At 44.1% G+C, this 23,341-nt stretch overlaps 1 protein-coding gene across 1 annotated transcript in view; it reads right to left on the reverse strand.

Moving 5' to 3' along the window:
* Positions 1–10,386, reverse strand: part of ARIH1 (ariadne RBR E3 ubiquitin protein ligase 1) — a 149,906-nt gene extending 139,520 nt beyond the window's left edge. The window contains 1 exon segment of the mRNA XM_031668518.1: positions 9,776–10,386. Within this exon segment, the coding sequence (XP_031524378.1) occupies positions 9,776–10,150 (375 nt within the window). The 5' untranslated portion in view covers positions 10,151–10,386.
* Positions 10,387–23,341: the final 12,955 nt, after the last annotated feature.

Consider the following 23,341-nt stretch of genomic DNA (forward strand, 5'->3'; position numbering starts at 1 on the left):
CGCTGCTGGTGGGAATGTAAACTAGTACAATCACTATGGAAAACAGTGTGGAGATGCCTTAAAGAACTAAAAGTAGAACTACTATTTAATTCAGCAATCACACTACTGGGTATCTACCCAGAGGAAAAGTCATTATATGAAAAAGATACTTGCACATGCCGTTTAGAGCAGTACAATTCACAATTTCAAAAATGGGGAACCAGCCCAAATGCCCACCAATCAACAAGTGGATAAAGAAACTGGTGTGTGTGTGTGTGTGTGTGTATATACATATACATATATATGAGATGGAATACTACTCAGCCATAAAAGGGAATAGGCTAATGGCATTTGCAGCAACCTGGATGGGATTGGAGACTACTATTCTAAGAGAAGTAAATCAAGAACAGAAAACCAAACATTGTATGTTCTCACTCCTAAGTGGGAGCTAAGCTATCAGGATGCAAAGGCATAAGATTGATATAATGAACTCTGGGGACTCGGGGGGAAAAGGTGAGAAGCGGGTGAGAAATAAAACACTACAAACTGGGTTCAGTGTATATTGCTCAGATGATGGGTACACCAAAATCTCACAAATCACCACTAAAGAATTTACTCATATAATCAAATACCACTCCTCTTCCCAAATAACCTAGGGAAATAAAATTTTTTTTGGAAAAAAGAATAGGTGGGATTTTTGCATTATTTCTTGCAACTACATGTGAATCTACAATTTTTTTTTTTTTGTGATGGAGTTTTGCTCTTGATGTCCAGGCTGGAGTGCAATGGCACAATCTCAGCTCACTGCAACCTCTGCCTCCTGGGTTCAAGTGATTGAACCTCCCGACTAGCTGGGATTACAGGCACCCACCACCACGCCCAGCTAATTTTTGTATTTTTTTTTAGTAGAGACAGGGTTTCACCATGTTGGCCAGGCTGGTCTCGAACTCCTGACTTCAGGTGACCCGCCTGCCTCGGCCTCCCAAAGTGTTAAGATTACAGGCGTAAGCCACCGTGCCCGGCCGCGAATCTACAATTTTCTATTTAAAAAAGAGTAATGAAAAAAATCCCCAGGTGATTCCATTATGTAGCTAGAGTTTTAAAAAAAAAAAAAAAAAAAAAAATTCAGTAAACTGGAGACTCAAATTCCTACCAATTCTGAGACTACAAGCTATTTTAAACTTAAGCCACTGAAAGGTTATTAGGAATGTTTATCATTTACAGATATGCTTTGCAAAGACAAATGTAAATAGTTTATGGTTAACCCAAAATAAAAAAATCCAACACACTATGTTCTCGCAATAGTATATAAAAAGATTGGATAGAAAGGCATTATACAATAGCTGTAATTTACCTCTTAACAGAGAGAGAGAGAGAAACAAACAGCCAGCCTCTAAGATGGCCCCCAAAGACCCCTGCCTCCTGGTCTTCACATCTTTGTATAATCCCCTCCACTTGCATATGGGCTGGATTTAATTACTCACTTATAGTAAATAAAATATTGCAAAGTGATGCGACGTTACTTCTGAGATTAAGTTATAAAAAGACTGTGGCTTCCATTATATGGGTCTTCTCTCTCAGATCCCTCACTCTGGAGGAAACAAAACTGTGTTGTCAGCCACTTTATGCAGAGGCCCACATGGCAAGGAACTAGTATCTCTGGGCAACAACCAGCCAGTGAAAATCTGGCCTGGTCACAGCCAAATGAGTGAGCTTGGAAGGGGAAGCTTCCCCAGTCAAGCCTTGAGAACTGCTACCTAGGTCAGATACGGTGGCTCATGCCTGTAATCCTAGTATTTCAGGAGGCTAAGGCAGGCAGATCCCTTGAACTAAGGTGTTCAAGAGCAGCCTCAGTGACATAGCAAAACAAAAAAATACCAGTCTCTACCAAAAAAAACCCACACACACAAAAAAATAAGCTGGGGCGTGGTGGTGCACACCTGTAGTCCCAGTTACTCAGGAGGCTGAGGGTTGCAATGAGCTGAGATTATGCCATTGCACTCCAGCCTGGGCACCAGAGCAAGCCTCTATCCTCAAAAAAAAAAAAAAAAAAAAAGAGAGAGAGAGAACTGCTACCCAGCTGTCAACTTGGCTGCAGCCTTGTAAGAGACCATAAGCCAGAGGCCCCCAGGTAGGCTGCATCCAGAATTGTAACTCACAGAAACTATGATATAATAGATCCTTGTTGTTTTAAGCCGTTAAGTTTTGGGGTAACATAAGGCAAAAGATAACTAATCTATATAGTTACCACAGGTCAACCCCAAAAGAAAGGAATCTAATCTGATGACTTCTGCTTACCTTTCATCATAGTCTTTAATCTCCCAGGTTCTACATTATTATCCAGCATTTTAAAACTCCATTCTACTTTAGCTGACTTCATTACTCAAAAATTCTCCTCATTCTCACCTCATTCAATTCCTTAGAATGACTTCCTCTCTTTTATCCACCCAAATCCTAGCCATCTTTGACAACACCTACAGGTGTCTCTTCCATGAATACCTATTACTATCCACTTACTTAAATTACTCACTAACCTAACAGCTTGGTTTTAACTCTAAGAGACTGTCAACTCCTTAAGAATAAGTCTTCTCATATTCCTTTAAACAGGACTTTATATCTATCCAGGACTTTATATCTCTTCCAGCATACTAATAAATTAGAAAACTCAATGTTCTACATTAAAAAAAAAAATCTAGGAGTGGAAGGGAAATCAAGAACTCCAATCGGCTGGGCGCAGTGGCTCAAGCCTGTAATCCCAGCACTTTGGGAGGCCGAGACAGGTGGATCATGAGGTCAGGAGATCCAGACCATCCTGGCTAACCCGGTGAAACCCTGTCTCTACTAAAAAATACAAAAAACTAGCCGGGCAAGGTGGCGGGTGCCTGTAGTCCCAGCTGCTCGGGAGGCTGAGGCAGGAGAATGGTGTAAACCCGGGAGGTGGAGTTTGCAGTGAGCTGAAATCTGGCCACGGCACTCCAGCCTGGGCGACAGAGCAAGACTCCGTCTTAAAAAAAAAAAAAAAAGAACTCCAATCTAGAATGTCAGATGTCACTAGTTTGGTTTGTATATTTGCAAATACTGGCCGGGCACAGTGGCTCATGCCTGTAATCCCAGCACTTTGGGAGGCCCAGGCGGGTGGATCACCTGAGGTCAGGAGTTCAAGACCAGCCTGGCCAACATGGTGAAACCCCGTCTTTACTAAACATACAAAATTAGCCAGGCATAGTGGTGGGTGCCTGTAATCCCAGCTACTTGGGAGGCTGAGGCAGGAGAATCGCTTGAACCCAGGAGGCGGAAGGTGCAGTGAGCTGAAATGGCACCACTGCACTCCAGCCTGGGTGAGAGAGAGACTGTCTCCAAATAAAAAAAAAAAAAAAAAAGAAAGGAAAGGAAAGGGAAAACACTGAATAAACACCACCTTAGCTGAAGGACAGCAACTACGATGACAAACACCTTCCAACCTTATCGATTAGCCTAGTGTTGCTGAGGTTCTGGAAATTTTCTCATTACTGTTTTTTGTTTTTGTTTTTGTTTTGAAGCAGAGTCTCCCTCCATCACCCAGGCTGGAGTGCAGTGGCGCGATCTCAGCTCACTGCAGCCTCCACTTCCCAGGTTCAAGCAATTCTCCTGTCTCAGTCTCCCAAGCAGCTGGGATTACAGGCACGCACTACCACACCCAGCTAGGGTATCACCATATTGGCCAGGCTGGTCTCAACCTCCTAACCTCAAGTGATCTGCGTGGCTCAGCCTCCCAAAGGGCTGGGATTATAGGCATGAGCCACCGTGCCTGGCCCCCTATTATTAGTTTCTTAAACAATTTACCTTGCCTCATTAACCCACCTCTGTAGTAATCTATCACTACACATAACACACAGAGAAACACTACTGTTAAATTTCAACTACATCAGCAGTTCTCAAACTTTAGCTTGCATCACCATCACCTAGAAGACTTGTTAAAACAGCCAGATCCCATCCCCAGAGTTTGATTCATAGGACTACTGCCATAGCAATTCAACAAGTCAGTGTAATTTAAACTTACAGTTCAAGGAGATAAAGCTGGGAAAATACAGTCCAAAAGGAATAAATCTAAACCGTACCAAACACTTCAGTAACTTCAAAACACGTGTGCCTGCACACACCATGCACAGGCTTGTACATCCTCTTCCTCCTCTCCCAATTAATGAATTTAATTACGATATGCACACCTGAATTCAATTTCTTGGAAAAAATGAACATCTCCAATTAACTGAGGTTTTTAAAATGTTAAACAAACAAAACCCTTAATGTAAAAAAGGACCAATCCAGTAATTCAACTCCCTCATTTTCAGTCCCAGATTAAAAACAAAACAACGCCGGGCAGCGTGGCTCACTGTGATCCCAGCACTTTGGGAGGTCGAGGCGGGCAGATCACCCGAGGTCGGGAGTTTGAGACCAGCCTGACTAACATGGAGAAACCCCATCTCTACTAAAAATACAAAATTAGCTGGGCGTGGTGACATATGCCTGTAATCCTAGCTACTCAGGAGGCTGAGGCAGGAGAATCGCTTGAACCTGGGAGGCAGAGGTGAGCTGAGATCACGCCATTGCACTCCAGCCTGGGCAACAAGACAGAAACTCCATCTTAAAAAAAAAAAAGTTTGGCTGGGCACCATGGCTCACGCCTGTAATCCCAACACTTTGGGAGGCCAAGGTGGGTGGATCATTTGAGGTCAGGAGTTCGACACCAGCCTGGCCAACATGGTGAAACCTTGTCTAAAATACAAAAATTAGCTTGGTGTGGTGGTGAGTGCCTGTAATCCCAGTTACTTGAGAGGCTGAAGCAGGAGAATCGCTTGAACCCTGGAAGTGGAGGTTGCAGTGAGCCAAGATTGGGCCACTGCACTCCAGCCTAGGTGACACAGCGAGACTCATATCAAAAAAAAAAAAAATTTGAAGGTTCTGAGATACTAACTAGACAGAGAAAAAACCAGGGCTATAACTGACTCCCCAACCAGTAAATAATATGCTAGAATAGTACACTGTCTTCCTTAGTTTAGGCTTGCAATCTCAACTTTGAGGTTCTTTAATTAAATCTCTTAAATAGGTGAAATAAATCTTTCAAACCAACAGCCAACAGAAAATTTCTTCAGTAAGACTTAAATATTTTAATGAGTTATTTGGCTGGGCACGGTGGCTCACACCTGTAATCCCAGCACTTTGGGAGGCCAAGGCAGGCAGATCATGAGGTCAAGAGATTGAGACCATCTGGCCAAATGGTGAAACCCAGTCTCTACTAAAAATACAAAAATTAGCTGGGCGTAGTGGCATGTGCCTGTAGTCCCAGTTTCCCGGGAGGCTGAGACAGGAGAATCGCTTGAACCCGGGAGGCAGAAGTTGCACTGAGCCAATGTCGCACCACCACTGCTCTCTAGCCTGGCAACAGAGCAAAACTCTGTCTCAAAAAAAAAAAAAAAAGTTATTTAGCATAATAGATCTTATAAAAGCAAGATACCTATCCACTGTTTTTTATACCTCCTCTCTGACCACTCACATTCAACAGTCCCAGGTCCATATTCCTCTCGGCACACACTCTAAATATGGTACAGGTTGACTATCACAAGTTTCTCAGATTTGGAATATTTAATTATACTTACAATCAGCATCCCTAATCTGACAATCCGAAATCCGAAATGCTGCAATAAGAATTTCCTTTGAACATGACATCAGTGCTCAAAAAGTTTTGGATTTCCAGGCCTACCACTTTGAGAGGCTGAGGTTCGAGGAGCGCTTAAGGCCAGGAGTTTGAGACTGGCCTGGGCAACAAAACAAGACCCTGTGTCTCTACAAAAAAGAAAAAAAATTAGCCAGGTGTGGTGCCACACACCTATAGTCCTAGCTACTCAGGAGCCTGAGGCAGGAGAAATCACTTTAGCTCAGGAGTTGGAGGTTGCAGTGAGCTATGATCTTGCCATTGCACTTCAGCCTGGGCAACAAAACAAAGTGATTTCAGAGCATTTCGGATATTTTGATTAGGTATACCCAATCTGTGCTCCTAAGAGCTGCTGCTCTTCTCACTCACTCTGCCTGAGTCAAAATCGTGACAGTGGATTAACTATCACTAGAAGTCTAAAATACAGAGACGCTCACGTTCCACCCCAGACTTCATTTATGAGTAGGAATCTCTGGAAGTGGAGTCCAAGGACCTCCATATTTCCTATCCCTATATGCTCCTTAGGCAAGAAGCATATCCTCTGCTTAACATAGTGCCTGGCATACTTAGAAAGCACAATCAACATCTGCTGGACACTGTTGTGGAAATACAAAATGGCAAGTTTAAATACTCCCAACTGCAGAATTGAACAGGGTTCATTTAATAATTTACCTAGCTACTTATACAGTTACATTAGAAAACCACTTTTTAGGCTGGGCACGGTGGCTCACGACTGTAATCCCAGCACTTTGGGAGGCCGAGTTGTGTGGATAACCTGGAGTCAGGAGTTCAAGATCAGCCTGGGCAACATGGTGAAACCCCCCTCTCTACTAAAAAATACAAAAATTAGCTGGGTGTGGTGGTGCACACCTGTAATCCCAGCTACTCGGGAGGCTGAGGCAGGAGGATTGCTTGAACTCAGGAGGCAGAGGTTGTAGTGAGCCAAGATCACGCCACTGCACTCCAGCCTGGGCAGCAGAGTGAAACTCTGTCTCAAAAAAAAAAAAAAAAAAACCCTGGCCAGGCATGGTGGCTCACACCTGTAATCCCAGCACTTAGGGAGGCCAAGAAGGACAGACCACTTGAGGCCAGGAGTTCGGGACCAGCATGACCAACATGGCGAAACCTCGTAACACGAAAATCAGCTGGGCCTGGCGGCAGGTGCCTGTAATCCCAGATACCAGGGTGGGAGGCGGCTGGGGCGGGGAAGACTGAGGCAAGGGTAATCTCTTGAACCTGAGAGGTGGAGGTTGCAGTAAGCTGAGATCAGGCCACTGCACTCCAGCCTGGGTGACAGAGCAAGACTGTCTCCAAACAAAACAAAACAAAAAACTCAGATTTTTTTTTTTTCCTTAAAAGCTGAAAAGGCAAGCTAGGTAGCCACAAAGGATTTAAATAAAAGACCAAATTAAATATATTTGGTCTTTTATTTAAATGTTAACCGGGAAAGTATAGAAAGCCAGAAAACCAAGAGTTTTCTGAAAGAAAAATAAAGTTGACTTATTTGAAGACCAAACCTAACCTGTAGATATCCACAAATAACAGTATTTATGCTGTTGCCCAGAACTCCTCTCCCAGAAAAAGTAATCAAATTCCCAAGGAAACACTAAATTAATTTGGTGATCTTTCTACATTTCAAACTTTTTCACCTGCCAATGTATCTTACCTGATTCATACTGAAAATTAGAATTGGAAACAGGGAATTTAAATTTTTAAGAATTAACAGTAAGCTCTCTAATGCAAACTAAGTAAAATTCAGTGTTTATCAAACCAACATTAAAAACCTAGATAACTGCTATTTCCAACCTCTGTTAATAGAAAGAAGTCTTACAAACCAGTAAGAGATAAATATCCCAAAGAGGGGCAATGGGCAAGAGAGGATAAAATGAGCAAAAAGCGAGGGGCAATTTGAAAAAGAAATACCAAGCCCAATAAACGAAAGTTCAATTTCACCAGGTTTTCTTTGCCCATCAAACACTGGTTGGGAAAACTAGCATAACTTTTCCGAAAGCAATGTGGTAGTATGTATCAAACGCATTGAAAATGAGCAAATTCTTTTGACTCAGCAATTCACTTTATCCCAAGAAAGTAAGAACACTCAAAGACTGACCTATAATAATATTTTAAATGATGTTTATAAAAGCCAGAAACTAGAAAATAAAAAGGAAGGCAAATCACAGACTGATTAAATAAATCAGTTTGGATCGATAATCATGTAAGTTCTCGAAAAACTTACTTGACAGAAGGTTGTTCAGAGGATTTTTGTAATAATGTTTTTCCACTGAAAACACAGAACATACAGTACGGTTCCACTGTTATTAATGTGGAACCATATTAGCAGCTATCCAAAGGTCTAGAAAAATAACTACAGTTGACATTTTGGTGTAGGTCTCTGGGTGGCAGGCTTGTTTTGTCTTTTTATTTTTTCTTACCTAATCAGATTTGTCTTACACGTGCATCTTCTACAGGCCCGGCGCGGTGGCTGACGCCTGTAATCCAGCACTTTGCGAGGACGAGGCGGGCGGATCACGAGGTCAGGAGTTCGAGACCAGCCTGGCCAGTATGGTGAAACCCGTCTCTACTAAAAATACAAAAAATTAGCTGAGCATGGTGGCGCACGCCTGTAGTACCAGCTACCGGGGAAGCTGAGGCAGGAGAACTGCATGAATCCGGCAGGCGGAAGTTGCAGTGAGCTGAGACTGCACCATTGAACTCCAGCCTGGGAGACACAGCGAGACTCTGTTTCAAACAAAAAAAAATTATCTTCTACAATCCTCAACTTCCTTCTTAGACTGCGTTCTCTATATTAAAAAATTAAGACTTCCACTATTTAGTAATGGCACTAGGTATCGACATTTTTCTATTATGCAAAACGCTGTATTCAAACAGTGCCTGAATAGATGATTCAATTTTTAAAACTGTTACTTATAATACTATAAAAATCTGTTAATAGAAAGTCAACGAGTTGACAGTGACATACTTCTAATTTGTCAATGAATATTTAGCCAACCAATTTATGTTAAAAAAGAAATGATGACTGACAAGCAAGAGGCAATAGTAAGTAACTTGCTGCTCATATATGTTTCCTTCCAGGTTTTCTAAAAGTTGCACTAAATCAAGCTTCATTTTTATTCTTCGGCCATATCCCTGATTCCTCAGGACAAGTGAGGTTTTTTCCCCCAAACAAATGAAGATTTTTGATTTTCTAAAGCTCAAAAACGCAAAATCTGACGCATATGGTTCACTGAGATGTGGTTATCAACTTACACCAAGCCTAACTTACCACAAAACAGAAAATATCAGAGAAAGGAGTTCACAAGCAGAAAGTCTCTTCTAACTCACAATAGAGTCTTGTCCAATATTAGACAACACTGCGTTTTGTTGCCGTTTTAGCTACAAGGATGGGTATGCAATATGCAGTAACTATTCCAACAGCTTCAAGCAAGTCATATGCTACGACTAGAGAAAGTAGCAGTGAGGTCACAAACAGCAAAAATGTAAAAAAGATGTAAGCAGAAGCCTCACCATCTGAAAAGGCTCATCAGCACCTCTTCCGAGAAATAGTTCCCTTCCCCCACCCTTTAAGTAGGCACTTGAGACTGCCAAGATCCATTTCTTTATTAACTGGTGCCCACTTGGGGCAACTGTACACCAAGCTGCTCTAGGCCTACTCTAATCCCTTCCAAAAGTGCTCAAATGAGGCTAAGGCCGGGGTAACCCTCGTCGGGGCCCAATTCTTCCTGACTCCTCTTCCCCACCCCACCTCCTCCGCCCCGCCCCAGTAGGCGCTCGCCCAGCCAGAGAAAGGACACCGGGGCCAGGGACTGGCAGAAATTGCCCGCAAGAGAAGGCTTAGGCGGCCGAAGGCCTCCGCCATAGCAGGACTTGGGAAGCACCGCCCCCAGAGTACCTCCCCACACCCGGCTAATCGGCGAACCTCTGCTTTCGACACCCTCTATCCCCAGCAGAGGCAGCGGAGAAGACAAGGCCGGGAGGCACCGGGCTGGGCTGCGCACCAGGCCCAGGCCTGTCCCTTGGGACCGCGCGTGCAGCCTGAATCCGCTCCCCGGTTGAGCCCGGTCCAGCTGGCGCGGCGGCCACCCTCACCTGGATGACCTCGTTGACCTCCCGGATACATTCCACCATGTGTTGTAGAATCTGCTCGGCCGTGAGCACCTCGTAGCGGTAATCCTCCTCCTGCTCGTGCCCCGGCCCGCCACCACCGCCGCCGCCGCCGCCGCCGCCGCCACCGCCGGGCCCCAGAGCGCTGCCGCCGCCACCGCCCGTCTCCCCGCATAGCAGTCCGTCCCGCTCCCCGCCGACGCCCAGGCCGGGCTCCACCAGCTCCACCTCGCCCAGATCCAGGGTATCATCGTCCGGCTCGTCGTCGTCTTCGTCCTCCTCCTCCTCGGCGCCGCTGTCCTCCTCACTGCACTCCTCGTCCTCGTCGAACTCGTAGTTGTAGCCCTCGTCCGAGTCCATGGCGCGACGCGCGGGGGCCCGGCGGACGCTGGCCGAGGCGGGGAGAGGGCGGGGACGCCGAGGCCCCGGCTCTCGCTCCGGCTCCGGCTGATGTCCGGACGCAGGCCTGGCTCCGGCCCCGCGGGCCGCGGCTCCTCCCCAGGAGCGGCGGTTGGCGTTTGACTGCTGGTGGCGGCGGGGAGGGCGCGGAGGAGGGAGGGAGGGAGCGAGGGGGCCGCTTGCTGCCCGCCTCAGTCAGACGCGGCTCCGCTCCGGCCTCCGAGAGAAAACAGTCCCCAGCGCCACCTCCACGGCCGCTGCTATCGCTACTGAGCCAACAAAGGGGCGTGCGTCACCGCGTCGCGTTGCGTCGTCGCGTCACTCCTCTTTGCGTCACTGCGCCCCGCCCCGCCGCCCCTGCGTGGAGCCCGGGGAGACCCCACGGCCCGGCCTTCCTGGGCCTAGGACCTGAGCGGGAATTGCCTTCTCGGTTCGGTCTGCTGCGGCTGTGAGGGCCGAGCGGAAACCCGTAGAGCTTTTATGTGAAGAGATTGCGGCCTCCTGGTCACCAGTCACCGAGAGAGGGACCCCTGGACCGCCTAGGTGGTGGTGTTTGCCGCAGGCCATAGGGATCCAGCCCCCTCCGGCAGTCCCATGGGGACGCGGCCTTCCCACCCGGGCGGAAAGGCGCTTCCCGCCCGCCTTGCGGTAATCCCGGAAGCCGTGATCTGTTAATCTAAAATTTCTGTTGCTTTGGCTACTGATGGAAACCTGTTGTAAGTGGAACCTCTAAACTGTATGACAGGCGAACCCACTTTAGGTAGCTGTGTGATTCTGTTCACTTGTACAGACATGCTGTGGTTTTTAAGTCTCCTATAATGACGTCATTTTAAAGAGGCATTTCCTCAACCCCGCTGATTAGAGCGCCTCTTGAGGGCCCTAAACAATGTAAACAGCGATGGTTTTCATGAATTGAGCACTGTGTAAGGGCTTTACATATATTCTGTTTCATCTTCATGGAGCCATAGTACCCATTTTATACCTGAGGAACCTGAAGCTCAGAAAGGAAAAGGGACTTGGCCAAGACCACATAACCCTTGCCCTATTTTAGCCGCTGGATGCCCCAAAACATGAATCATAAAAATGCATTGTAATGCATATGTATTATATACTGTATAGTACATAAAAGACATGAATGCTTCAACAAAATGGAGGCAATAATAGAAATATCTACAAGGGCCAAATGTAGCAAGAGAGATAATGCTTGAATCTCATCTGAAAGTGTGCTATGTGAGCTGAGTGTTGTTGAATGGCTAGAAGTTCAACAGAGAAGGCAGGGAAGATGGTCTGGCCACAGAGACCAAGCAAAAGCGCAGAAGGTGTCAAGTAATTAATAGTTTGGGAGCTTAAAGTGCATGGAGGGTAGATGGCAAAATATTAGGCAAGTTAGGGGTCATGTCAGTAAGAGCATTTTATGCCTTTTTAAGAGTGGGCTTAAATCTTTGTAAACAGGACATGAGAGCTAGACAAGTGTTATGAAGGAAGAAGAGGCATAAGAAGGCTCCCTCTTGAGATAATCTGAAGAATTGGCCAGATTGAAAACCTTTTAAAATCTAAATCCCTGCTTTGTTGATAAATCTTACTGTTCAACCTATAGGTTCCCTTTGGAAATTGATTTTGAAAAGTGAAAAATGCCATTATAATGTTAAAAAGCCTCTACCAATTTGTCCATTTTGTAAGTTTCGAAATACTGATAATTTCTTAACCTCAGGATTTAAAAAGTAAAGCTTTTAACCTCTACTGATAGGTCTAGGTTCTTTTTTGTTCTTTTTTTTTTGAGACGGAGTCTTGCTCAGTTGCCCCGGCTGGAGTGCAGTGGTGCAATCTCTGCTCACTGCAAGCTCCGCCTCCTGGGTTCACGCCATTCTCCTGCCTCAGCCTGCCAAGTAGCTGGGACTACAGGCGCCCACCACCACGCTTGGCTAATTTTTTTTGTATTTTTAGTAGAGACGGGGTTTCACCATGTTAGCCAGGATGGTCTCCATCTCCTGACCTCGTGATCCACCCGCCTCAGCCTCCCAAAGTGCTGGGATTACAGGCGTGAGCCACCGCACCCAGCCCTTTTTTTTTTTTTTGAGACGGAGTCTCACTCTGTTGCCCAGGCTGGAGTGCAGTGGCGATCTCAGCTCACTGCAACCTCCACCTCCCAGGTTCAAGCAATTCTCCTGTCTCAGCCTCCTGAGTAGCTGGGACTATAGGCGCATGCCACCACCCCGGGCTAATTTTTGTATTTTTAGTAGAGACAGGGTTTCACCATATTGGCTGGGCTGGTCTCGAACTCCTGACCTCAGGTGATCCAGCTGCCTCGGCCTCCCAAAGTGCTGGCATTACAGGTGTAAGCCATGGTGCCCAGCCAGGTCTAGGTTCTTTGATTCAGTGTTCCTATTTAGCAATTCTAGATTGCTGCCACAACTAAGGCAAGCCATAGACACAAGCAACACTTCTCTCCACCCGGTCTCCATTGTGATATTACCTACAGAAAAATTCAGTAGGTACCTAATCAGTACTCTAAACTCCTTTGCCTCACCTTTTCATCGTACCCCTACCTTGAATGAACCCTACCATCCATATTCTCCCCTTTGATAATGGAACAGCTGACCACTATTAGAGAAATGTGCATAGCCATCTGTATTCTATTACTAAATTTCTTTTTTTTTTTTTTTTTTGGAGGCACTCTTGCTCTGGCACCCAGGCTGGAATGCGGTAGTGTGATCACTACTGCAGCCTCGACGTCCCGGGCTCAAGTGATCCTCCCACTTCAGCCTCCTGAGTTGCTGGGACTACAGGTGCACACCAACATGCCTGGCTAATTTTTTAATTTTTTTGTGTATATACATCTCACTATGTTGCTCAGACTGGTCTGGAACTCCTGGCCTCAAGCAATCCTCCCACCGTGGCCTCCCAAAGTGCTAGGATTATAGGCGTGAGCCACTACACCCAGCCTACTTAATTTCAATCACCAAGCACAACTCAACCCTCAATACTTCCCAGCAATCCTATTAAGTTTTTCCGGATTGTTCTCCCTCTCTCAGCAACTCTTTCACACCTTTGCCAATTTCCTAAAACTTCCAACCCTGCCCTTTCACATCTTCTCAAAGCACATGACTTTTTAAGTCACAGAGGAATTTGAAAATATCAGGACCAATGTGACTTGAGACATGCTGAGCAAAGAAGAGGGTATTAAGGGATAAAGTCAGATAAAGCAGATCAAGGTAGGGGCCAGTATGGGCCTTATAGGTCATCTTAAGCAGTTTACATTATTGCAGTGGCAATTATTAAAGGGTTTTAAGCAGAAGAGTGAAACTATATGATCTGTGTTTTTGAAAGATAACTGGGCCGGGTGCAGTGGCTCAAGCCTGTAATCCCAGCACTTTGGGAGGCCGAGACGGGTGGATCACGAGGTCAGGAGATCAAGACCATCCTGGCTAACACGGTGAAACCCCGTCTCTACTAAAAAAATACAAAAAAACTAGCCGGGCGAGGTGGCGGGCGCCTGTAGTCCCAGCTACTCGGGAGGCTGAGGCAGGAGAATGGCGTAAACCTAGGAGACGGAGCTTGCAGTGAGCTGAGATCCGGCCACTGCACTCCAGCCTGGACGACAGAGTGAGACTCCGTCTCAAAAAAATAATAATAAAATAAAAAGATAACTGACTGCTTTATGGAGAATGGACTATGAAAACAAAGCAATTATGAGGCTATCTCAATAGTCCAACTAAGTAGTGATAATAGCCTGAACTAGGGTTGTGGCAGTGGAGGTGATAAGCGGTCAGATGGAGATAGAATTTGAAAGCAGAGCCAAAATATTTGCTGATGGCTTGACAGTGGGTTTGATGCAGGAAACAAGGATGCCTACTATATTTGGAGCTTGAGCGACTGGGTGAATGGTGGCATCACTTACTGAAACATGTTATTTGAGGTGGTCATTAGACATCAGGGTAGAGGTGTTGAGTAGGCACTTCCATAAACTAAAGTACAACACTGAAGGTCAGGAAAAATTAGAGCTGGAGATAGAATTTTACCAGAGTTTACACCAGCAATATTGAGAAGTGGCATAGGATAAAGGTGAAGAGGATAAAAGTTATTGAAGCAGATGGACCTGAATTTGCCTCTGCCCCTCTTGTTGCTGTCTGTAACCTTAAGCAAATTACTAAGCCTCTCTTTTAGAGGTTTACTTTAGAGGATCATAATTCCTGTTCTCATAGGATTATTTGTATCAGATAAAATTATGTATTTAAAGCACTTGACACAGTACCTGGCACATAGTTAAGTACTCACAGAATCAGAGCTTTTAAAAAGTGTCATAAGTCACCTTTATAATCTTTTAATCAGTTTTTGTTTGTTTGAGATGGAGTCTTGCTCTCTCACCCAGGCTGGAGTGCAGTGGCATGATCTCAGCTCACTGCAAGCTCCGCCTCCTGAGTTCAGGCAATTCTCCTGCCTCAACCTCCTGAGTAGCTGGGACTACAGGCACACACCACCAAGCCTGGCTAATTTTTGTATTTTTAGTAGAGACAGGGTTTTACCATGTTGGTCAGGCTGGTCTCTAACTCCTGACCTCATGATCCTACCGCCTCGGCCTCCCAAAGTGCTGGGATTACTGTCATGAACCACCACACCAGGCCTAATCAGTTTTATTTTAATTATGCTTATATGTACACAGCCTGTGTCATCCCCATTTTCTAGGGAAGACAATTGGTCTGATTTTTTCCTCAGAAACCTTTTCCATGATCTCATGACTTCATTTTTTATTAATATCATGAAAAGTATTACAGTGCTTCTGAATTTTTGGGTCTCCTATCCATGGATAAACCATGATAACCATGGTTTGATGGTTAATTAACTTTCGTTCTATACATATTTTTATAGAACTAATTAGTTAACATTCATTCTATACATATTTTGGAAACCATCTTAGATTCAGGTTAGGTTATGGTGCTATTTAAGGAAAACCAGTAGAACAACTTCTCTCTGGCACCAGATTGGCCAAGGGATGACCCACATACATTATTTTGTTTTGTTTTTAATGACTTGTTCTTAAAGGTATTGCATGTGTTATTGTTTTCCCAGCTATTGTGATTACTAGCTAGAAGCACAGTAGTCTCTAAACAACAACAGGAAAAGGTTCTTGAAAAAGAAAATACACAAATTAATTCCTTTTTGGTGCCGAGATAATCATTGTTGGTAATTTGGCACTCCCGTTGTCCCCAAGTCCTAGTAAGGTAAAAAAATATTGGTATACATTTATAAAATATCTATTCATGGGGCAAAATTCCATAAATATTTATATGCTAACCAAATGATTATGTACTGAATACCAACAGGAAGACTATGCAGGTGCTTTTCAGATAAATATAAATTACAATAGCACTGGAATTTTTCTAAGGGCAGATAATAGAAGTGTAAGCTACGGAAAAGCCAACTGTACCAACTGTTCCAGTTGGCTCAGGACAGGGGTTTCCTGGGACACTGAATTTTCAGTACCCACCCTGGGAAGTCCCAGACAAGCTGGGATGGTTTGGTCACCCTACAGGGCCTCTGACCAAAAATTCTTGTATGTAAGCAACTGTCTCTAAAATCAAGTGAGAAGAAATTGCTTTTTGTCATTTTGTTTATAAAATTACTGTTAATGCAGCAGTTTTTGTTTTTGTTTTGTTTTGTCCTTTTTTGGGGGTTGGGGGCGGAAACGAAGTCTCACTCTGTCGCCCAGGTTGGAGTGCAATGACATGATCTCAGCTCACTGCAACCTCTGCCTCCTGGTTCAAGTGATTCTTCTGTCTCAGCCTCCCGCGTAGCTGGGATTACAGGCATGCGCCACTAAGCCTGGCTAATTTTTTGTATTTTTAGTAGAGACAGGGTTTCGCCATGTTGGCCGGGCTGGTCTCAAACTCCTGACCTCAGGTGATCCACCTGCCTTGGCCTCCCAAAGTGCTGGGATTACAGGCGTGAGCCACTGCGCCGGGCCTGTTTTTTTTATTGTTTTGTTTGTTTGTCTGTTTGTTTTGAGACGCAGTCTGGCTCTGTCACTCAGGCTGGAGTGCAGTGGTGCGATCTCGGCTCACTGCAACCTCCGCCTCCCGGGTTCAAGCGATTCTCCTGCTTCAGTCTCCCGAGTAGCTGGGACTAAAGGTGTGTGCCACCACGCCCAGCTAATTTTTTATATTTTTAGTAGAGACAGAGTTTCACCATGTTAGCCAGGATGGTCTCAATCTCCTGATTTTGTGATCCGCCCGCCTCAGCCTCCCAAAGTGCTGGGATTACAGGCGTGAGCCACTGCGCCCGGCCTGTTTTTTGTTTTTTAATGTTTTAGGTGTTCCTGTGTTTTACCAGGAAGGAGGTAAAGAAATTAAAATTAAATTTTATTGCAAATTTAATATTAAAGGTTAATCAAAGCACAAAAAGAGACACTGATAAGCTGAGTACTTTGCATTTCTGTAAAAGCATCTATGTATTTCAAATTTTGTTATAGATACCAATCGAGTATTACAGCATTATTGAGAGATCATATCACACCAGTTCTAAGTGTTAATAATAAGGTATAGAGAAACCGAAGTTACATGCCACGTTAGAAGTCTGGTAGAGATAGTGACAACCAAAAGCAGAACCCAAGATTCTTAACTGCAGCCATTTCTTTACAATCTCCCCATCCTGGTACAGTGACTCACGCCTGTAATCCCAGCACTTTGGAAGACCAAGGTGGGACAATTACTTGAGGCTAGGAGTTTTAGTCCAGCCTGGGCAACATAGTGACACCCTGCCTCTACAAAAAAATAAAAAGTAAGCAAATTAGCGAGGGCTGAGTGCAGTGGCTCATGCCTGTTATCCTAGCACTTTGGGAGGCCGAGATGGAAGACTCACTTGAGTGCAGGAGTTCAAGGCCAACCTGGGCAACATAGCAAGACCCTATCTCAAAAAAAAAAAAGAAAATATTAGCCAAGCATGGTGGTGCATGCATGTACTCCCAGCTACTCAGGAAGCTAAGACAGAAGGATCCGTTGAGCCTCCAGGAATTTGAAGCTGCAGTGAGCTATGATCACACCACCGTATTCCAGCCTGGATGACAGAGTAAGGCCCTGTTTCTAAAAATAAAAATAAAAGATATTCTCTACCTTACCTTTCTTACAGAAACACAGTTGTCCCTTGATATCTGCAGGAGATTGGTTCCAGGACCCCAACAGATAAGAAAATCTGTGGTTGCTCAAGTCCCTTATGTAAAATGGCATGCTATTTGCATATAACCTATATACATCCTCTCAAGCACTTTAAATCATCTCTAGATTACTTGTAACACCTAGCGCAATGTAAATGCTTTGTAAATATTGGTTATATTGTATTGTTACATTTGATTTTTTTAATTGCCGTATTCTTACTTTTTATTTATTTATTTTTTTTTAATGTTTTCACCATGGTTGGTTGAATCTGTGGATGTGGAACCTGCAGATACAAAGGCGCCTATTGTACAGGGTCTATAGACTTTATTATTGAGCCTGAGCTTTTATACAAGTAATTATCTAATGTGTGATAAGATAATGCTGGAACTAGAGGCCAGGCATGCTGGCTCATGCCTGTAATCCTAGCACTTTGGGTGGCCAAAGTGGGCAGACTTTGGCCTCAAGAGACAGAACTCCTGAGGTCAGGAGTTCGAAACCAGCCTGACCAACATGGTGATACCCCGTCTCTACTAAAAATACCAAAAAATTAGTCAGACGTGGTGGTGGACACCTGTAATCCCAGCTACTTGGGAGGCTGAGGCAGGAGAATCGCTTGAACCCAGGAGGCGGAGGTTGCAGTGAGCCGAGATCATGCCACTGCACTCCAGCCTGGGCGACAGAGCAAGACTCCATCTCAAAAAAAAAAAAAAAAAAAAAAAGAAGAAGATAATGCTGAAACTAGAAATAGAGTATATACTATCATACAATTGTACAAATGTACAAAACCATAGTGTCTGTTGCCCCATGATTGCAATATACATTTATTCGGCCTTAAATGTGTGCTTACACTACAACAAAAAGTAACATAGGATGACCTTCCAAAAAGTGAACATATATTTATCCTAATGACTTAAGGACTTGAAGGAAAAGTTTTTTGTCACTAAAGTTTGCAAAAGAAACATTTCTCTGTAGTTCACAATATCTCTATTTTGTTGTTTTATGGATGTATTTAAATGGATGAATGGGCAAAAAGTGAGCAAATATATTATTGCGTCTATACTAGATGCCACACTAGATGCATATGCATTTTTTTTTTTGAGACAGAGTCTCACTCTGTTGCCCAGGCTGGAGTACAGTGGCAAGATCTCTGCTCACCACAAGCTCCGCCTCCCGGGTTCACGCCATTCTCCTGACAGCCTCCTGAGTAGCTGGGACTACAGGCACTGCCACCATGCCTGGCTAATTTTATGTATTTTTAGTAGAGATGGGGTTTCACCATGTTAGCCAGGATGGTCTCGATATCCTGACCTCGTGATCCACCCGTCTCGGCCTCCCAAAGTGTTGGGATTACAGGCGTGAGCCACCACGCCCGGCTACATATGCATTTTTAATTTATTCTTTATGATCTTGTGAAGTTGGAAGTCTTAACTTCATTTTAGAGATGAGAAAAAAGCTCAAAGGTGAAAGTGATTTACCAAAGTACACAACAGGTGGCAGAACCTTGATTCAGATCCAAGTTTTCAGAGTTCAAGTCCAGATTTTTTTTCATATAATTCTCAGTGATTATAAGAAGATCTTACTCTAAAATTTGTCTTTGTATTTTTATAAGGGAGTAATTGCTATCAATCCTACTGCTTTCTGGATTGGCAGCCATAAACATTGACTGTATGTAGTATTTGTTCCTCCTGGAACTAGGTAATAAAAGTGGCATAGTGAATAGACGTGTTATCTTCTGCTCACAACGTTCTACTTTATTCTTATAAATATAATCTTAGCATTCTTTCTTCTTGTTGTTGTTGTTGTTTGAGACTGTCTCGCCCTGTCGCCCAGGCTGGAACGCAATGGCGCAATCTCAGCTTACTGCAACCTCCACTTCTCAGGTTCAAGCAATTCTCCTGCCTCAGCCTCCCAAGTAGCTGGGATTACAGGTGCCCGCCACCACACCCCACTAATTTTATGTATTTTTAATGTATTTTTAGTAGACATGGGGTTTCACCATGTTGGCCAGGCTGCTCGCAAACTCTCGACCTCAGGTGATCCACCTTGGCCTCCCGAAGTGTCGGGATTACAGGTGTGAGCCACTGCACCTGGCTTAATGTTAGCATTCTTAATGAAGACTTAAAGTACATGAGCCATGATTTTTTTGGTCAACCAATCAATAGTTACTTATCAGTGTCTACTCAGTGCAAAGCACCTTTCTAGGGATTCTGGAGAAATAAAGAGAGATTATAATTTAGGGAAGGAGATAAATTAAAAGGTTAATTTTAAAAATGATAACTGCACAATTGAAGAGATGTCACAAGCCAAGAACAATGGCACAAATGGTAGTGCTAAAGAAGTTCTTGGTCATGGTGCCACGTGCCTGTAACCCCAGTTACTTGAGAGGCTGTGGCAAGAGGGTTGTTTGAACCAAGGTGTTCAAGACTAGCCTGAGCAACATAGCAAGTCTCCATCTCAAAAAAAAAAAAAAAAAAAAAAAAGTTACAGAAAAAAAATAGATTCAAATCCTAGCTAGGAAAAAAAAGGAGATAGAAGTCACTAGACTGGCATATTCTACAAAAGCATAATAAGCATGCTAGACTTTCTTATGCCTCCTGCCTTTGTACCTCCTGTTGCCTCTGCGTGACCTCCTTCCCACCTACTCTTTCCCACAAACTAATTCACGCGTTTCAAAACTACTGTCTTTTTCATATCATTTCTAACATGGTGCTTGATGCCTAGAACATGTAGTCATCTATGTATTGCCCATTCCCAACAAACTTCCAAGCTTTTGTTAATGCTGTAATGAATGTAAACCTAAAGTTTATGAATTAGTATAAACCTAAATGTCTGAAAATAATAGACATTTATTGTATTCTTACCTCAAAATATGTTGAATCTTGCCAACATTAAATCAACACTGGTGTTCTTGCCTGTTAATTCTTCTAGGTGTTCATGAAAACTTGAAGGTTGTGTGGAGCAGAAGGAAGAGGGGGTCTGATATGCATGTTCTCCATGGCCCTCCTTATCTAGAATTTCTCTAAGGCAAATGCTTATTTTACCTCCCACATCCCCAGTGGTACTTCAGCCTTTAATACTTCATGGCAAGATAGGATTGATGTTGGAATCCAACTAAATTGGACACAAATGATACAATGCAGCTTGGTTATGAATGAATAAAGGACTGTAACAGGAAGAAAAAATCTTTAGGACTTGGAGATTGTAGTAATAGTAAACTCAGAAATAGCAGCACCCAGCAGGACCACACAGCCCCAAAGTTTTCAGAAATGAAAAAGCTTTGTTTTTTGTCTTTTTGTTTTCTCTCTTGGTTTTTTGGTTCTTTTGGTTTGTTTAATTTGAGACAATACCATGATTTAGTAGGCATAGTCACCTCTTCCACTCCAGGAACCAAATGCCACTCCTTACAGTTATTTTGCAATGTGGCAAGAACCAGTTTTTCAATTACATCTTTCTAGCTGTACCCTCACAGACATCTTTAGTAAAGTAATAATGGAGAAATTGTGATACATGACAAGAAGTCTTGATAAGGCACTTCACATTTTGCTTTCCGGAAAAGATAATTTAACGTTGGATATGTGGATTGACACATTTAAATTGCTGAAGCAGTATACCAAGTTCCTTTTTTTAAATTATTTTGAGGTGGAGTTTCAGTTTCGCTCTTGCCCAGGCTGGAGTGTAATGGCGCGATCTCGGCTCACCACAGCCTCTGCCTCCCAGGTTCAAGCAGTTCTGCCTCAGCCTCCCAAGTAGCTGAGATTACAGGTATGCGCCACCATGCCCGGCTAATTTTGTATTTTTAGTAGAGATGGGATTTCTCCATGTTGGTCAGGCTGGTCTCAAACTCCTGACCTCAGGTGATCCGCCTGCCTTGTCCTCCCAAAGTGCTGGAATTACAGGCGTGAGCCACAGCACTGGGCCTCAAGTTCCCATTTTAAAGAATTTGATAGGACAATAAAGTAATTAAAATCATTACATTGTATCTACATGTTATTAAAACAGAATAGTCCTGGAGGTTTATACTATATTGATTACTATATTTGTTTACATTAAACAAAGCCGAGTATGTACGGACACATTTTTTTTTCTAGATCACAAGCTGCATGTATGAGCCATGAGCCTTTGTTTCTCCTAAGTGAGTGTATATGGGAGGTTGAAAGGGGAGAGGGTCAGACAGAGGGATGAGATATTGTGCAAAAGTGAGTATTGTTACTCAACTGACTTTGAGAGGCACAATAGTGTGGTAGTTAGCACCATACGTGCCAGAGCTAGAAACCCTACTTATTAAATATGTGACCTTAGGCAAATTGGGTTACCTCTTACAAGCCTATTTCCTCATCTGAGAAAAAAAAAGGAGGAAAAATAATAAGATTTTCTTCATTGGATTGTAATGATGAAATGAGTTGGTGTAAAGGACTTACATTATTATTATTTGACACAGGAAGTGTACAGAGCTTTGTTTTAGGTCTGACTATAAACAAAGATGATTATTCAATTTTAAAGTGGTGGCCCTTTGAAGAAAACAAAGCAATATTCATTTGTCAAATTGTTGAAAATGCTACTGTGCTCTTCTTGTATGCCTGTATTTTTATTAGTTAATTCAACAAGTCAGTTGTTCACTAACATGTCAGGCACTGTGCTAGATGTTGAGGTTAAGAAGATAAATAGGCCAGACGCGGTGGCTCACGCCTGTCTGTAATTCCAGCACTTCGGGAGGCCGAGGCTAGTGGACTGCCTGAGGTCGGGAGTTTTGAGACCAGCCTGGCCAGACGGTGAAATCCCGTCTCTACTAAAAATGCAAAAACAAAAACAAAAACAAAAAATTAGCCAGGTATGGTGGCAGGGAGGCAGAGGTTGCAGTGAGCCGAGATCCCGCCATTGCACTCCAGCCTGGGCAACAGAACGAGACTCCGTCTCAAAAAAAAGAAAAGATAAATAAAACCATTTCAGCTCTCAAGAAGTTCTCAGACTAGTAAGAGAAGCAGACATGTAAACCATTAATTATAACATAAGTACTATAGTAGAAGTATGATCTGAATGTTAGAGAAGCAGGAATATATGTATCTAACTCAGTGTAGAAGGCACACAAGGGTGTAATGGAAGGATTCCTAGAGAAAGTGTGGCCTGAGCTGGCTGGACATAGTGACTTATGCCTGTAATCCCAGCACTTTGGGAGGCTGAGGCAGGCGGATCACGAGGTCAGGAGATCGACACCATCCTGGCTAAGACGGTGAAACCCCGTCTCTACTAAAAATACAAAAAAAAAAAAAATTAGCCAGGCATGGTGGCGGGCGCCTGTAGTCCCAGCTACTCTAGAGACTGAAGCAGGAGAATGGCGTGAACCCGGGAGGCGGAGCTTGCAGTGAGCCGAGACCGCGCCACTGCACTCCAGCCTGGGCGACATAGCAAGACTCCGTCTCAAAAAAAAAAAAAAAAAATAGCGGGGCGTGGTGGCTTACACCTGTAATCCCAGCACGTTGGGAGGCAGAGGCAGGTGGATCACGAGGTCAGGACATCAAGACCATCCTGGCTAACACGATGAAACCCCATCTCTACTAAAAATATTTTTTTAAAAAATTAGCCGGGCGTGGCGGCGGGCGCCTGTAGTCCCACCTACTCGGGAGGCTGAGGCAGGAGAACAGCATGGATCCGGGAGGCAGAGCTTGCAGTGAGCCAGGATCGTGCCACTGCACTCCAGGCTGGGCGACATAGCAAGACTCCGTCTCAAAAAAAAGTGTGGCCTGAGCTGCACATTGGAGAACAAATAAATGATGTTCTGGGAAGAGGAATGTGAATGTACATATAAAATATGTTAAGTGTGAAAAACGGCATATTTGAGCCATGCCCTATTGGAGGAACTGCCAGAAATTAAGCATGCCTGAAATTTTGGGTATATATAAGACCGTTACGGCCTGGCACGGTGGCTCATGCTTGTAATCCCAGCACTTTGGGAGCCGAGGCAGGCGGATCACAGGAGGCTAGGAGTTTGAGACCAGCCCGGCCAACA

This window comes from Papio anubis, chromosome 7 (genome assembly GCF_008728515.1).
Source record: "Papio anubis isolate 15944 chromosome 7, Panubis1.0, whole genome shotgun sequence".
Lineage (NCBI taxonomy): Eukaryota > Metazoa > Chordata > Mammalia > Primates > Cercopithecidae > Papio > Papio anubis.